This window comes from Corythoichthys intestinalis, chromosome 3 (assembly GCF_030265065.1).
Source record: "Corythoichthys intestinalis isolate RoL2023-P3 chromosome 3, ASM3026506v1, whole genome shotgun sequence".
NCBI classification, from domain to species: domain Eukaryota; kingdom Metazoa; phylum Chordata; class Actinopteri; order Syngnathiformes; family Syngnathidae; genus Corythoichthys; species Corythoichthys intestinalis.
Window position 1 is genome coordinate 58,637,051 of NC_080397.1, and position 18,678 is coordinate 58,655,728.

The 18,678-nt window shown below is 42.3% G+C and overlaps 1 protein-coding gene across 3 annotated transcripts in view; it reads right to left on the bottom strand.

The window, feature by feature from the left end:
• Positions 1-3,100: 3,100 nt before the first annotated feature.
• Positions 3,101-18,678, bottom strand: part of wscd2 (WSC domain containing 2) — a 222,076-nt gene continuing 206,498 nt past the window's right edge. For all 3 annotated transcript variants that reach the window (XM_057833088.1, XM_057833087.1, XM_057833089.1), the window contains one exon: positions 3,101-7,075. In XM_057833088.1, coding sequence (XP_057689071.1) covers positions 6,723-7,075 — 353 coding nt within the window. In that variant the 3' untranslated portion in view covers positions 3,101-6,722. The remainder of the gene's footprint in view (positions 7,076-18,678) is intronic.

Genomic DNA, 18,678 nt, shown 5'->3' on the forward strand with positions numbered 1-18,678 from the left:
TTCAGTAAGATTAACAACACTGGACATGAGTTGGGGTACTTTTGTGTGATTTGTTTCGGCGTTTCCCCTTCTTTCCCCGGCAACGAGCACTGCCTGCCCGCCGCAGAGAAAATTTGGAAACACCGCTCGGTTCGGGTTAGCATGTCGGCTATCTGTCACGCCTCCTGCTTTGTTTACGCTCTTTCCTCTGTCTCCGAAGCTGTGGCAGGGAAATGACAAAAGCCTGACTAACGCCGGTGGCATAAAATACCGACAGTTTTGACTATTATGCAGTAATTTTGCCCTGTCATACTGAATAAATGCATTTTTAATATTTTATATTCCTTTTAGCACAAGACTGTTATTTGTCATGACCATACCATCTATTCAGCAATTGGGGAAAAATACTTATATAAAAAGAATATCCTGTAAAAATATTGGAGTAGAGAGATTCAAACAATGACATTTTGCTGCTCTCTGTCGCAATTTTCCTCATTCTGAATCATCCCCCTCAATGAGCTGAATTCTAAATCAGCTGAAATCATGACTCTGCCGACATCATCCTCCAGCTGGGGACGCTAGAGCGCAATAATGACAGGCGGGGCTAAACGGCAGATTAATTTCTCGTCATCCGCGCTTTGATCGCTTTATAGTCGAATCGTCTCAAAATATGATTCTAATTCACATAATAATGGTATTTAAGATATTTTAATGCTGTTACAGGCACTTTAAAGGGACTTACACTCTGAAGCCACCGCGTTGCATTACCGTAATGCACATAATGCAAAGAATGATCCAAATGAGGGACGACGAGCTTGACTTCGTTGTTCCTTGTGGAGGCTGGCCTGACCGCAACAGTTTTGAAGGTTAGCAACAATTTAATGTTATGCTAACTCTGATGAAAGTCAGACTTTCAGTAGCAAAATTAGTGGTGTTTCCCCGACCTCCACAACATTGATGTCTTTTTACATTACTTGCAGTTGCTGCTGATGGTCAAAAAAATACTTCGAATGTTTCTCCTCTTCGAATGGGCGGAGGAGGCGGCATGTTATCGACATGAATCTGTCAGGGCAGTGTGAGTGTGCGTGTCTGTCTGTGTGGCGGGAAAGGGGTCAAGTAATCAACCAATCAAATGTGCGTGAAAAAAAATGCAAATTGAGCAAGAGAAAAGGGATTAATGTGAGTCTGAACATAACGAAAATAATTCACTTAATATTAGTAGGGTCTATTTTATCCTTACAACATATAGGAAGTCAATCTAAATGACCTATGTAACTGAACTCATTATAAAATGCAAATAAGGTTGCTAAAAAGTTGGTGGCGACAATATGAGCATCCTGAAAAGCTGGTGGTTTTATGTCCTTACAGTCCCTATGCAAACCTACGCCCTTGCATTAATTAAAAATGGCTGCAGGCAAACCCACCCAAGAGGTGAAATGGGCTTTGTTTGTGTCTCGAATGGAGAAAAGAGGCCGCAACAGGTTGAAAATAACGTTAACTATCCAGAGCGTCTGCCTGTTTGTCTGTTTTTTTAGCTTCTTTATACCTGTTTTGAAGTCTACAGTATTACTGTTTACATGTCCGAACATGCAGATAGTTGATGTCACATACATCACAGCAGTGGCTGCACTCATCATCAGCGTTATTTTGAATGTTTGAATATCCATCCACCCATCATCTTCCGCTTGCTCTGGGGTCGGGTCGCGGGGGCAGCAGCTTTAACAGGGAAGCCCAGACTTCCCTCTCCCCAGCCACTTCAACCAGCTCCTCCGGCGGGATCCCAAGGCATTCCCAGGCCAGCCGAGAGACATAGTCTCTCCAGCGTGTTCTGGGTCGTCCCCGGGGCCTCCTGCCGGTGGGACATGCCCGGAACACCTCTCTGGGGAGGAGTCCAGGAGGTTTCCGAACCAGATGCCCGAGCCACCTCAGCTGGCTCCTCTCAACGCGGAGGAGTAGCGGCTCAACGCCGAGTCCCTCTCGGATGACCGAGCTTCTCACCCTATCTCTAAGGGAGAGCCTGGACACCGTGTGGAGGAGACTCATTTCAGCCGCTTGTATCCGGGATCTTGTTCTTTCGGTCACGATCCACAGCTTGTGACCAAAGGTGAGGGTAGGAGCGTAGATCGACTGGTAAATCGAGAGCTTCGCCCTTCGGCTCAGCTCCTTCTTCACCACTACGGACCGGTGCAGAGTCTGCACCGATCCGCCTGTCGATCTCCCGCTCCCTCCTACCCTCACGCGTGAACAAGACCCCAAGATACTTGAACTCCTCTACTTGGGGAAGGATTTCATCCCCGACCCGGAGAGGGCACTCAACCCTTTTCCGACTTAGGACCATGGTCTCGGATTTGTAGGTGCTGATCTTCATCCCAGCTGCTTCACACTCCGCTGTGAACCGCTCCAGTGAGAGTTGGAGGTCACGGCTTGATGAAGCTAACAGTACAACATCATCCGCAAAAAGCAGAGATGCAATGCTGAGGTCACCAAACCGGACCCCCTCAACGCTTCGGCTGCGCCAAGAAATTCTGTCCATAAAAGTTATGAACAGAATAGGTGACAAGGGCAGCCTTGGTGGAGTCCAAACCTCACTGGGAATAAATTCGACTTAGTGCTGGCAATGCGGACCAAACTCTGACACCGGTCGTACAGGGACCGAACAGCCCTTACCAAGGGGCTGTACCCCGTACTCCCGGACCACCGCCAACAGGACTGCCCGAGGTACACGGTCAAACGCCTTCTCCAGATGCACAAAACACATGTACAGTCCCTAACAAAAGTCTTGTCGCTTATCAATTTTGTAGAAACAATTGCTAATAACTTTTGGCAAAGATTCATACAATTTATTGATGAAGTCATCAGGAACATCAAAGAAAGCAGACTTGCATGAATCCCAGAGTTCATCAACATTTTTGGGTTTCATCTTCCGTGCTTCCTCTTTCATCCTGTTCATGTCTGGTGACTGGGCTGGCCTGTCCTGGAGGATCGTGATCTTCTTTGCCTTGAGATACTTTGAGGTAAAGATTGAAGTATGCGAAGGAGCACCATCCTGCTGCAGAATTTGTCCCTTTTTATGGTTAGGAATGTAAGAGGCAGCTAAGATTTGTTGACATTTCAGACTATTTATGTTGCCTTCCACCCTGCAGATCTCTCGCACACCCCCATACAGGATGTAACCCCAGACCATGATTTTGCCACCACCAAACTTCACTGTTTTCTGAGCGAATCTCGGATCCTGTTAGGGCCTCGGCCCCTCCCTCCTGAGCCCTGGCCCACCTTGGCTAGGTGTGGGTGTTTTTATTGATTGCAGGTTGGACGCCAGACGGGTGGAGCGGCCACAGCTGCTGGCAATGACAATCAGCCATCTTCATAAGCCAGTGGACGCCACCACCTCGTCGCCAGATCAACTAGTCTGTTTACCACGTCAGTTGCATCTCACGTACTTAATTATTTATCTGATCCCCGGCTCACAACTTTTATCTTCATGCCCCAGGTCCTGACTTTGCGCGCCCCTGTCGGATTCCACGCCTGCCTTCCTGCCGAGCTTCTATGCCCCACGTCGGCTCAGCTACCCCGAGCAGAACGATCTACGCCCGCCACGTTATTGTTTGTGCTCGCCAATCAAATATTTCTCACCACAACCCCTGCTTGTCTGCATTTGGATCCCCTCTCGTCGCACACCCTAACAGGATCCATGCGGGCTCCAGTAGGTCTCCTGCAATATTTGCGGTGACTGTGGTGTAATTCAACGGAAGATTCATCTGAAAAATCCACCTTTTGCCACTTTTCCAGCGTCCGTCCTTTTGACAGGCTGTGGGCCTTGGCAAATGCCACGCGGTTTTTTAATTGTCTGCAGTCTGAGAGATCTGCAGGGTGGAAGGCCACATAAATGGTCTGAAATATCAACAAAACTTAGCTAACTCTTACATTCCTAACCACAAAAAGGGACAAATTCCGCAGCAGGATGTTGCTCCATCACATACTTCAATCAAGATCCTCCAGGACTGGCTAGCCCAGTCACGAGACATGAACATCATTGAGCATGTCTGAGGTAGGATGAAAGAGGAAGCATGGAAGACGAAACCCAAGAATGAGCTCTGGAAGGCATGCAAGACCACTTTCTCTGATGTTCCTGATGACTTCATCAATAAATTGTATGAGTCCTTGCTGAAGCCCATGGAAGTCATACAAAATATTTAATTTGGATCTCACAGCTTCACTACTTAATTCGCTTATGTAACATATTTATGTATTTGAAGAACATTTTTTGTTCAATTTTTACACTACTTTCTTTAGGCGACAAAACTTTTGTCTTGTCAAAATCTGACCCTTATGTGTTCATTAAATGATAAATCTTTTTTCAGTGAAACAAATATATTTTTGTACATTCACCATCTGTTGGGAGGGTCTTAGCTTTCATATGAGCCATTTCCTAAACCAATTGAATAATTAAAGGTCAGGTTATTTGTAGGGCTGTCAAAATGATCGCGTTAACGGGCAGTAATTATTTTTTTTATATTAATCACGTTAAAATACTTGACGCAATTAACGCACACGCACCGCTCAAACAGATTAAAATGACAGTGTCATGTCTATTTGTTACTTGTGTTTTTTGGTGTTTTTTCGCCCTCTGCTGGCGCTTGGGTGCGGCTGATTTTATGGGTTTCAGCACCATCCATGAGCATTGTGTAATTATTGACATCAACAATGGCGAGCTACTAGTTAATTTTTTTGTTTGAAATTTTTACAAGTTTTATTAAAACGAAAACATTAAGAGGGGTTTTAATTAGATCTGAAATGAATACTCGAGCAACTCAAGTAACTCGAGTTTAAAAACTGATCCGAGTAATTTTATTCACTTCGAGTAATCGTTTATTTTGACAGCTCTAAGCATCACATTTTGCTCGGACTACTTTTAATGTGGGACAACGCGCTGATGCGTAGAGGAAGAAGCAAAAAAAAAAAAACCTTACTGCAGCCGACAGCCGTTACAAACGACGCCAACGTTGCTAAATACTAGCCCGCACGATGCTACGTTGGTAGCAGGTAGCGTCTGATGCGTCTCATTGAGATCACATGTATGTTGAACTATATGCGAAATGACAGACTCGGCCGTGTCTGGGCAGCGTTAGTAAACAGCCGCCATCTTAAAGCAGTAGAGCGCTAAGCGCTAATAAAGAGCGCTAAGCGCTAATAACTAAGATTAACGTTATTCACTAGCTGACGTAACGTTAGCCCTGCGGAGGGCGAGGTTTCTATTAATTATGACCACTGTCGATGTGTGGCTAACGTGTCTTACATACAGGCTTTAACATAACATAGCGTTGTGAGTGATGAGGGTGTAAAATAAAAACTCAATAATGCTAACTATCAATTTTAGCTCAGTAGTCATTGCTGGATAAAACACCAAGTAGCACTGGTCCCTAATGTGCTCCAATACAGCCTGTATCATACATTTATTTTGAACACTGCAAAAACTCAAAATCCTATCAGGACTTACAGTTTAGACTAACTTAAAACTTAACTAGAACTTAAAAATGGCTTGACACAAACAATTCAATTGAAAATCCTAACTTTTAAGTGATGTGTGTTATCAAGCGTAACGGCATATATATAAATATATATATATATTTTAATTTTTTTTTTTTTTTTAATAAGATCTAAAGGTTTTTTGAGTGAAAGCAGTGAAATAGTCTTTTTTTTATTTATTCTAGTTACATCTGAGATGCAATTGTTGGCTGTTTTCAACAATATACATCGAAAATAAAGACATTGATTGACTGAAAATGGTTCAAGATTAGATGAAATGTCTTGTTTTCTCATGTATATTTATAATTGCTCTTCTTCTAAAAATATATTTGTTTTATCCGATTACTCGATTAATCGATAGAATTTTATGTCGATTACTCGATTACTAAAATATTCGATAGCTGCAGCCCTAGTAATTTAACATTTCTATAACTTGTACTAAGATTTATCTTTTAAGAACGACAAGTCTTTCTATCCATGGATCGCATTAACAGAATGTTAATAATTTTAATGCCATCTTGTTGATTTATTGCTATAATAAACAAATACAGTACTTATGTACAGTATGTTGAATGTATATATCCGTCTTGTGTCTTATCTTTCCATTCCAACAACAATTTACAGAAAAATATGGCATATTTTATAGATGGTTTGAATTGCGATTAATTAATTTTTAAGCTGTGATTAACTCGATTAAAAAGTTTTAATCGTTTGAACGCCCTTGTTATTAGCAATTGTTTCTACAAAATGGATAAGCGACAAGACTTTTGTCAGGGACTGTTGACTCGTTGGGCAAACTCCCATGCACCCTCGAGGACCCTACCGATGGTATAGAGCTGGTCCACTGTTCCACAGCCGGGACGAAAACCACACTGCTCCTCCTGAATCTCAGATTCGACTTCCCGACCTTCTCTCCAGCACCTCAAATAGACTTTACCGGTGGAGGCTGAGGTATGTGATCCCTTGTTGATATTGTTTTCTAAATTATCGAAGAAATTCATGTTCTGCAGGTTAAATACTTTGAGCAATCATCTTTCACGTGAAGGTCATTTACAATAGGTGCCGCCTTCTCCTTTTATTCTCCTATAATTATCTGGTTAGGATACACACGGGATGAGTTGAGGAAATAACAATTCGGAATTAATTAATTTGTCTTTTTGACAAAGACATTCCATTTAAATGAAGAAAAAAAAAATTAAAAGAGCGTACCACGTGTATTATCTTGGCATGTATTCATCTGGAACACCAGTCATGTTCATTTTCTTTAAGGCTGCGTCAACTGTTCTTATCAGTTCATCGATGTTTGCCTTCATTTCAGGAGTGTAGGGATCATATTTGAGTTTGCGGAGCTCCGATCTCTTGAAGTTACCGTCCTTCTGACCTTCCATGCAGAGCAGACGCTCCTCGGAAACTTCCAGGCCCAAAAACTGAACCATTCCCTTGAGATGGGAGAGCAAGTCTTTCTTCAAGTCCTCGTAATGGACCACGTAGATGTTCTTCCCATAATGTAGCCAGTCCAAGATCTGAGAGGCCCACCATGGAGAGTGGGTCTTCACAAATTCGGGCCATTCTGAAGGAGACAAAAACATAAATAGCTGATGATATTTTAAACTTGAAAATCCTAGTCCTTGGGCAAGGACAAAAAAGCCAAGCAGACAAATGATCATCTTCATTTTTCAAGTGTTGCAACACGTCCATTGTTTGTTATTCATTGTTTTTATGTGAGAAATAATTAATATCAAACAGGACGTGGTAGCTCGTACTCAAGGTACATTGGGGAAATCAAAACTCACAACATCATTATGTATGAAAAGTGAATGCAAATAAAATGCTGCATTCTTATTTAGTTCTCTCATTAGGGGTGGGAAAATCTCATCTAAAGCAGAAAATATGCTAGAGTAGACCACTTGTGCCTTTCGTGTGATCTCTTGAATTTCAAAGAACAGGCTGAATCTATTCATATTTTCAATATCAAAAAAAGCTATGTCAATCTTAAAGCTGCCCGAATAATACCGTAATTTTCGCACTACAAGGCGCACCTGACCGCAACCCACCAAATGTGACACAAAAACGGCATTTGTTCATAGATAAGCCGCACTGGACTATAGGCCGCAGCTGTCCTCACTGTATTATGGGATATTTACACCATAAGATATTAACCGCTAACACTTCATTAGACTGGCATCATACGACGGTCAGAAGACCAAATGAACCACCATGAGGCTTTGAACCAATTGGCTGCTAAGCTTCATTGCTTCAAGAAGCTTCATTTGGCCATCACTGCTCCCTTGGGGGAGACAGTCAATCTCTCCTGCAACCTGCTGTCAACACTGTTGTTGTCCAACATGCCTCTTAGCATGCACTGCAGCGCAACAGATGTAAATAACAATCAAAATTCATGTTCTGTGCTAATTATTTATTCAATTATTGTTCCAGTTGTTTCATTATTGCTAGTTATGTTATTTGGTAACACTTTGACAGTGGCGCCATGAGACTGTCATTATGACATGACATTGTCATGAGCATTAATGAATGCTTATGACAGATGTCATTAAGTGTCATCTGGCAAATTATGTTACCAAAAATGTTCCCAAATGACCTGATATGACCAGGACATGTCCCCCAAATGACCCGATATGACCAGGACACCCCCCCAAATGTCTCCAAATGACTTGATATGACCAGGGCATGACCCCCAAATGACCTGATATGACAAGGACATGCCCCACACATGTCCCTAAATGACCTGATATAACCAGGACATGTCCCCCAAATGACCTGATATGACCAGGACACCCCCCCCCCAAATGTCTCCAAATGACCGGATATGACAAGGACACGCCCCCCAAATGTCCCCAAATGACCTGATATGACTAGGACATGTCCCCAAAATGACCTGATATGTCAAGGATACGCCCCCACAAATGTCCCCAAATGACCTGCTATGACCAGGACGCGCCCCATAAATGTCCCCAAATGACCTGATATGACCAGGACATGTCCCCCAAATGACCTGATATGACCAGGACACGCCCCCCAAATGTCCCCAAATGACCCGATATGACCAGGACACGCCCCCCAAATGTCCCCAAATGACCTAATATGACAAGGACACGCCCCAAAACGTCCCCAAATGACCTGATATGACCAGGACACGCCCCCAAATGTCCCCAAATGACCTGATATGACCAGGACACGCGCCCAAATGACCCGATATGACCAGGACACGCCCCCCAAATGTCCCCAAATGAACCGATTTGAAAAGGACACTCCCCCCAAATGTCCCCAAATGACCCGATATGACCAGGACACGCCCCCCACAGGTCCCCAAATGACCTCATATGACCAGGACACGCCCCCAAATGTCCCCAAATGACCTGATATGACCAGTACATGCCCCCATTATGTCCCCAAATGACCTGATATGACTAGGTAACATCCCCCAAATGTCAGGAAGTGACCTGTCATTGTCCCCGAAATGTCCCCAAACCAACGTGGCCGGGGTTAACATCTGTATCAACACACAGCAAAGCCCCAGGGTAATTACTCCAGAAATTGCAGTTTCTAGTTTGTTTATGTTTCTTTTGTCTATTAAAAAAAGGAGAAAAATAAGTGTTTTGTGTGTGTGTGCGTGTGCATTTTTGACACTCAACAGGGCAATTGGAGTTTATCATAGCATCTACACGTCAAGAATCGCAAAGGAAGTGCGGTTCTGTCACACCATGAACATTTCTCACCAGCATTGTTTTTTTTTCCATGAAAAGAGTAGTACAAGAAACAAACTAAAAATAAAGTTGTTCACTGATGGTGTGCCTTATAGCCCAGAAAATACGGTCAATTCTTAGCTGACTTTTGACAACCGCTGCCGCCTAAATGTACAAAGGGTAAAATAATGGCCAGTGCTTTATGAAGTGACAGTTCCTTCGAATAAACACCACTCTACCCCAAGTGGACTTGAAAGGTCCCAACAGAAAGGCATCCGTGTCAGGAGCATCATCCGCAGAGGTGAGTGCATCAAATGATCCAGTACATGCGTCTCCCAGAACGCGCTGTCATGCTAACTCTCAAACTCGCAGCTTGTGCTCCGTATGCGAAGTGGCAGCTGTCAAAAGGTCTTTCGCTTACTGATGTCATCGCATCATTTCCCCAACCAACACAAAGCGGGAACGTTCATTGGAAATGGCAGACCAAATGTGCTGATGTTTTCACAAAGAGATATAACTGCTGGGTCGGCAAGTCACCAGCCTCTGGAAAATCGATTTTTGCAGAGAGGAGATACGTGGACCAGACAAAACCAGTTGCCATAGTTACAAAGACATACCTAAATGGATATAGTGGGGGAAGGGGAATATGCACAAAATACATAAAGGACTGCAAGGGGCACATTATCTGGCCTCATGAGATTACTGAGTCCTTAAATTTCCTCTCTTGCATTGTACAGAGTACAAAAAAAAAAAAAACTTAATGAATCCCATTTAGTCATCAAGTTAACACAATCGGAAAGGGACTTGATTCAATTAAAAACGTTCCACTATAAATAATTAACGCAAAACAAAATGCTCATTAAGTACCAAGGCTCAGTTTGCTAGGAGAAAGATATTCCCATTTAAACCTAAATTGGTCGATAATAGAATTAGACAACACGTTTTGTAATTATCTTATGATAAATGAGATCTTACACAGTGTAAAGTTGTTACTGAATTCATATATGGCGGAAAACACAGACAAGACTGAAAAAGCAGTTTCTGTTCTTGCACCCCTCTTTAAAATAAACTGCTGTATTTTAAGCCAAAATAACTGTTGTATTTGATAGAACAATATGTCTATATGCTGCCATAGCAGATTCATGGCGCATTAAGCCCCCGAACTATTTTTAATTTGTCCCTTTTACCCTGGAAACCCCCGTTTACAGACGTCGCGCAACCGCTTTTGTTTCAACCCAGCCATAAAACAAAGGTAATTAATTATATTTATTATTCAAAATGACTGTCATTTTTAGCTTAGAATTAGGGTTGTTCCGATCATGTTTTTTTGCTCCCGATCCGATCCCGATCGTTTTAGCTTTAGTATCTGCCGATCCCGATATTTCCCAATCCGATTGCTTTTTTTCGCTCCCGATTCAATTCCAATCATTCCAGATAATTTTTCCCGATCATATACATTTTGGCAATGCATTAAGAAAAAAGTGAATAAAACTCGGCCGAATATATACATTCAACATACAGTACGTAAGTACTGTATTTGTTTATTATGACAATAAATCCCCAAGATGGCATTTACATTATTAACATTCTTTCTGTGAGAGGGATGCATGGATAGAAAGACTTGTAATTCTTGAAGGATACATGTGACTTTGTATATTGTGACTAAATATTGCCATCTAGTGTATTTGTTGAGCTTTCAGTAAATGATACTGTAGCCATTTAACTGTTCTGCTCAAATGCATGATGGGAAGTGCAACCCTTACTGTGCGTAGTGGCACCAATTGATATATCTTCTCTGCGTTGGGAAATAACATAGGGTGTTAAGAAAAAGAACAACTACTACCTTTCTTCCCCACATTGCTTCCCACGATATTCCTAATTGTGGAGAGAGGGATTTTAAGGCTTTAACCATTTATAAAAAGGCTCCAAAGATTGCCTAAATTCACTATACTCATTTTACGTTATCTCTTAGCTCTATATGTAAGTAAAACGGCGCCATTATAAATTGAACGTGACAATCTGTGAGTGGGTCGTGCAGCGCATGCATTAATTGCGTTAAATAATTTTAAGTGATTAATTTTAAAAAAAATTAATTGCCGCAGCTAACGCGATAAATTTGATAGCCCTACTTTAAGCCAAAACTAAAGACTCTGGATGAGTGTAAGACATTTTGTCTGTAACGGTAAATATAAATAGAAAACGATTTAATTAAAAAATATAAATATATTAAAAAAAGGCATGTCCGATATTTTTTTGCCGATTCCGATACTTTGAAAATGACGTGATCGGACCGATCGATCGGGACATCTTTACTTAGAATCATTAATTGATGTCTAATATTGTGTTTAAAAAAAAAAAACTACTTTAAAAAAGTATTCATCCGCATATTTGAAACTTAAACAAATGACGTCACAATGAAAAATTTGGCGTCTGTAAAAAAGTCACGGATATCTACCAAATAACTGCCGCTTAATTGTATTTTTTTGTTACTGTCGCATTTTCCCCGATATGTTAGATGATAAATAATTGATCCAAACAAAGAAAAATTGAAAAATAACGTTTAAAAGGATAAATATTTGAAAAAGAACATCTCGACCACTCCTTGTTGTCTGCGATTTCTGCATCGCGACCCTTGTTGTATCACCATGTTTCACCCATAAAATCCCCATAAAATCCGGCTGTGGCCATTCACAGCTGTGTCCTGACACTCGGTGATACATGCTACATGGAGTTTTTAGATCGAAAAAAGGTAAGTACGCGATAATCTCACGTTAAAATCTTGGCGTCTTTAATTCTGCTCTCGCGTGTTCTCGCCTCCAGTTAGGGTTTTGCTGTTTAAAAAACATTTTTTTTTTAAATGCCCTCCTGTTCAAAATTTTTCTTCCCCCAGAAATGGAGATGTTAAGCTCTCCAAATATCACATATGCCTATTGGACAATTTTGAAATTTGGTCAAATTGGGGGTCTCAGAGCGGAACTTCAAGTCACCTGAGTGTTTTCTGCCATATAGACCACAATCACGTGACGTCACAACTCCGCCCCCCTGACTGGTGCCGCCATGTTGTCCGTCAGCTCATCGTGTTTACATATTACCGCGACGTCCATTCCTCCTATTACTGTGGGTTTTTCTGCTTGTCTAAGGAATCACCGCCTAGTAAACGAACCCAAAAACCTTCCTGACAATCGCTAACATTGATTAATCAAAATGGTGAAGGCATGTGTTGGTTGCAGTAACAGAGAAGATAATTAGTCATTTTAGTAGTTGCTGTGTGCCCATTGTTAAAAGAGCAAGTCTCTAAAGCAGCACGGTTTGTTTATCTCGGTCCATGATGCGTTTGTGTCGTCAGCCGTCAGACAGCGGCGAAAACATCAATATGATGCCAACACGATCGCAGACATCATCAGACGGAGACTACGAAGCTCGTCGCCACGGTCGCGCAGCAAGAAGGCGAGCGCAACAACAGGTGTTGTGACGAAAAATAGCCGCCCTGCGTGAAATGTCCCCCCTGACGGGAGCGCCCACACGGAAACGACTTTCTTGTACCGTGAATATGTATTATTTTACTCTGCTTGAACTAATAAATGTCATACCTGTGTGATTGTCATTGGGATATGGTCGTGAAAACCTGTAGACTAATACATTTCTGTTCAAAGATGGTTATATGACCCAGTCCACGATTTGTTACTAAAATACAGTACTAATATTTTGTATAATTTAATTATTTAAAACTGATCTTACAGTCGTAAATCCATTAATTTAATGCGTCCATGAAAACATTTGATGTTTTCACGTCAATAAAGCGTTATAAATAAGCGCCCCCGTCAGGGGGGACATTTCACGCGGGGCAGCTATTTTTCGGCACACAACGGCCCGTTGTCGATCAAGTTTCATTTTACAATCGTGACAACGGTGACGCTCAGCTGACCAAATGTCGGTTTATATTCGAGTCGGTGCCGATTTTGGGTACCCGACTCCTCATCGTGACGTAAAATGGAGTATGATTGGAAATTCTGTGGTCTCAGGACGAGCTCTGACGAAAGGGACGGGACCGGACGGGAGGAAAAATCGGTTTGGGCATCAAATATGGATCTGGCAACTGGATCGACCGAAGCTTTTCCATATAACGGCTTTTATGCAACTCATCCAATGAGTTTACAGCGTCTGAAAGCACCGGGGCTTCCATTATTTGCAAGTGAATCCAACTTCAGAAACTACTATCATTGAAAATACGGACACACAATGACGGACAATATGGCGGCACAATACGGCGATCACGTGATTGTGTGACGTTGGTGATTGGGGTCTATAGACCCTACTCACGTGACGTCACAGCCACGCCCCCGCGCCATGTTGTCCGTATACTCGTCATGTTAATGCATTAGCGCTTCGTAAATTCCTCCTATTATGGTGTGTTTTTCTGCTCGTTAACATTAATAATCAAAATGGTGAAGTCGTGTGTGGCGGTCGGTTGCAAAAACAGAGAAGATAGAAGGAGAGACTTGAAGTTTTACCGTATTCCGAGAGACCCGGAGAGGAGAGCGAGATTGAATGCTGCAATTCGACAAGAAAACTGGGCTCCAAACGACTACCACAGATTATGTAGTAGTCATTTTATATCTGGTAAGATGCATTTAATATATATTTAGAAGGTTTTGGGCTGACAACCACAATTAAGATCATTGCTAGGCTAATCGCCGACAACATACACTCAGACGTTGTGAATGAACTACCTGAAAATATATAATTATAAGGGGATAATAAGACAGTTGTCATACAATTAATTTACAATTTCACTATTGAGGTCAAAAGCCAAAAAATAAATTCAACTAGGGACAATCTGGAGTAGTGCTATCGCACTTTATATTTATTACATATTATATATGTATGTAGTGAGAGTGCTATCACTAAACCATATAAACATTAAAAGCCCTAGCTCCATTGACAAATGACATGAAATACATTAGACTTGACAGTGGATGTTAGCAAGAACAAAAGATTTTGAATTGAAAATTTCGTAACTCACCTTCCGAGCACAAGATTCCTGCCGAATTTTCGTGTACGAGGACCTGTTTCACCCAACCAGCAACGTAGCAATTATAAGCCTCCAAGCTCTTAAAGTTTTTCAAACTTATGTGAGAATAGGCTGATTTTGTGTGGACAAGATAGTTGTAAATATCAGGGTCAGGCAAAGACGGCAAAGACAGCGGGTCGAAAAACATCGATTTAGGCATCAAATATGGATCTGGCGAATGGATAAACTGAAGCTTTTCCACATAACGCCTTTTATGCAACGCATCCAATGAGTTTACGGCGTCAGATAACACCGGGGCTTCCATGAATTGCTCTATAACTTGCACGACTAATTGAAAACAATGAGAATAGGTCTAAAAATACGGACAATATGGCGGCCGGATACAGCGACACGTCATTTTGTGACTAGGTAAGTAGGGTCTATAGCAGTACTTCTCAAATAGTGGGGCGCGCCCCCCTGGGGGGGCGCAGAGCGATGCCAGGGGGGGGCGCATGTGACCTTGGGGAACATGCTTTTTTTTTTTTTTTTTTCCCCCTTTTTTTGCCGTTCTGGAATAAAGTGTACTTGCACATCCACTCAGTGGGTGGCAGTGGCGCTCTCATTTTCAGAGTGCGCGCAGTATTTTTGAACTAAGGAAGAGCACTCAGCACACACAGAAAACAGATATGAAGAGCAGTGTGCCGCCGCCGTTTTCGAAAGCCGTTTTCCGACCGGACTCACTCACGCAGCGACCCACTTTATTGTCCGGTTCTCACGTTGCCGCCTGAGAAGTGCCATTTTTGGCTTGGGATCGTCACGACGACCGCCCTCACCTACGGTTCTACCTCGGCCGCCGAGAATGCGCTTTTTTGGTGCCGTTTGCCTTTTAGCTTTGACTTTTAATACAGTGGGTAATGACGAAAGACCACTGTTTACTGTGTCTAAAAATAATTATAGCGGACAGCCAGAAGCCAAATCAATTAAGACGCCACTTAAAGACATTAGACCCCAATCTCATTGATAAGCCGCTCGATTGTTTTTCAGTGAAAACGTGCCGAATATTGCCAACAATCGTCCTGCTTTGTCAGTGTTATATCAGTAAACCAGTGAGTATTGTTAGCATGCTCATTGCAAAATCACTCCACACTACAAGGAAGTAAATACTGTGAGCAGCAAAAATAAAAACTGTCTTTCTGTCCAAGGACACTCTTTTTTTCTTTTATTCAGTTTTGTCTTTTCGGTCAAATTTTTTTGGCATATTGTCCTCATGAGTGAATGTTTGTAATCAATTTTAATTTGTTATTATTTACTGATTTTATTACAGTTTATTTTTCTGTATCAAATGGTCAAAAATGTACCTTGAGTGTATTCTTTACAGTTTGGATGTGACTTTTTTTTTTTTTTTTAATTCAGGCAAATTGATGAGCGTCAAGTCTTCTCTGTTACAAACAAAACAATGTTAATAAAGTTATACTTTATTATAAGTTGATCTATGTTACTTTTTTTCTTTATTAGAAAAAAATGACACAATGTTAGGCAGATGTGTATTTATAATAGTAATTTTATAGACAAATGATACTATTTACAGTGGCGGCAGAGAGTTTGGGGGGGCGCGAAACATTTACGTTTTCCTTGGGGGGGGCGTAACAGAAAATAATTGAGAAGCACTGGTCTATAGGAAATTACATGCGATGACACTTTCCGGCCAACTCCGCATATGTTTCAGCTAGAAAAATGAATTGGAGGCACATGTAATTTTTTGTAGGCCACACGGAATGATGTGGCAGCCCAGATCTGGCCCCCATACCTTGAGTTTGACACCTGTGACTTAATGTTAAGCTACCCTCAGTTCTGCTTCCTATACGTTAGAGGCATTTTCTTTTTTTGCTGTCACGTGAGTATTATAACAACATGATGTGTGATCAGTCATAACCAATGCGTAGAGCCATTTACTGTAATTTACTTGTCCTTGACATTTTAGCGCCAGCATCTTTTCACATGCAATTTCTGTGGAAATTGCATTTCCTAGTCTGTCAGTGCACTTTGACACGAACGACCCTCACATAAAGCAATAAAGAAATACAACATAACACCTCCCAGCTGCTTACAAACACATCTAATTATCATGAATGTGTGCCCAAGTATAGACAGATGCACACACACGCTCTAATTAAGTTTGGCACGGGCGCCCGAGGAACGAGCTGGTGGTACACGGTGACTTGACTCATCGTGCCATCAAGCAGCGTGACTAAGGCCTTGTTTCATTTCTCATTTCAGAAAACAGAAGCCGTCACCGAAGCCTGATCATTTGCTTTGGTATTTCTAAAAAACATTGCCACATCGGGGTCAGAAAGGTCACTTCCACATCAGTCTGTGGTTATTTCCTCTTATTCTTCATACTTCCACGTCAATGTGCTTTTTCCTCAAACAAATAGAAACATGCAATTGAATCAAAAAATTTCAACCAATCGTGAGCAAGAGTTGTTTTTGTCATAGCGGTTGCAATGTGCAATGTATTTTTTACATCAGCTTCGTCTGAACACAGATACACACACGAGTTCTGCTCATATTCTTGAATAACACCTTGCTGTGCTGTTCTTGCCGGCAGCAACTGAATGGCATGTGGACGCTGAGTGTGAAGTGCACAACACAATTGCAAATCATAATAACCGACAGAATAACCACAGCCCACAAAGTGAGTGACCTCATTCCGTTGACTATACTTGTAAGAGAGATGGCGCTTTCTACCGCCGCATATTGGGTGCCGCATCTATCCGTCACTTTAACAGCAAGCCAAGTTTACTCAAGGCCTGGCGGAAATTACTATTATTGAAATTAATTCCGCTTTACAGACATCACGGAAATCACAGCCTCTATTCAGAGATGAGGTAACTGGAAAATGATTGGATGAAAAAACAGATCAGTCACATTAAATACAGACAATTTGGCTCTCAACCAAAGCGTTTCTGTGTGTCTTGATGAAAACAATCATAAAAAAAAAACCTTTGAGACGCTTCAGTCTGTGGTCGTTCTTCTTTCTTTTGCTCAAGCGCAACTTCCTTCTTTCATTCTTTTGCTAGTAAGGTGTTTCAAACAAGTGCAGTGTTGTCACAGATTACTTGAAAAAAATATTTAATTACTGATTTTGCCTCAAAAAAGGTAATCTAGTTACTTCCAAAAGCTCCTGTTCACCACAAAGAATGGGCAAAACAAGTCCGACAATAAAGAGACAATTGGACGCATTTATTTTATGTAAATATGTCGAATGTGCTGCTAGTCTTTACGCCAGCGTGGCGCCGCCTTATCACCTCAAAGAGCTTTTTACGTAGAAAATTCTTGTGAACTAGAAACTGCAATTTCCGGAGAAATTACTCTGGGTCTGTGTGGAGATACAGATCTTAGCCCCACCCAGGTTGGTTTGGGGACATGTCTGAGACAATATCAGGTCACTTTCTGTTGATTTGGGGACATTTGGGGGACACGTCCTGGTCATATCAGGTCAGTTGGGGACATTTGTGGGGCGTTTCCTAGTCATATCAGGTCATTTGGGGACATTCAGGCAGACGTGTCCTAGTCATATCAGGTCATATGGGGACATTTGGGCGGCGTGTCCTGGTCATATCAGGTCATTTGGGTCACATGTCCTGGTCATATCAGGTCATTTTGGGACATTTGTGGGCGTGTCCTAGTCATATCAGGTCATTTGGGGACATTCGGGGGGTCGTGTCCTAGTCATATCAGGTCATTTGGGGACATTTGGGGGCGTGGCCTGGTCATAGCAATGTCATTCGGGAACATTTGGGGGCGTGGCCTGGTCATATGAGGTCATTTGGGAAAATTTCGGGGGCGTGACCTGGTCATATCAGATCATTTGGGGACATTTGGTGGGCGTGGCCTGGTCATATCAGGTCATTTGGCGACATTCGGGGGGGTCGTGTCCTAGTCATATCAGGTCATTTAGGGACATTTGGGGGGCGTGTCCTGGTCATATCAGGTCATTTGGGGGACATGTCCTGGTCATATCAGGCTATTTGGGGACATTTGTGGGGTGTGTCCTGGTCAGATCAGGTCATTTGGGGACATTTGGGGGCGTGGCCTGGTAATAGCAGGTCACTCGGGAACATTTGGGGGCGTGGCCTGGTCATATCAGATTATTTGGGGACATTTGGTGGGCGTGGCCTGGTCATATCAGGTCATTTGGGGACATTCGGGGGGTCGTGTCCTAGTCATATCAGGTCATTTAGGGACATTTGGGGGGCGTGTCATGGTCATATCAGGTCATTTGGGGGACATGTCCTGGTCATATCAGGCCATTTGGGGACATCTGTGGGGCGTATCCTGGTCAGATCAGGTCATTTGGGGACACTTGGGGGGTAGTGTCCTAGTCATATAAGGTCATTTGGGGAAATTTGGGGGGCGTGGCCTTGTCATAGCAGGTCATTCGGGAACAATTGGGGG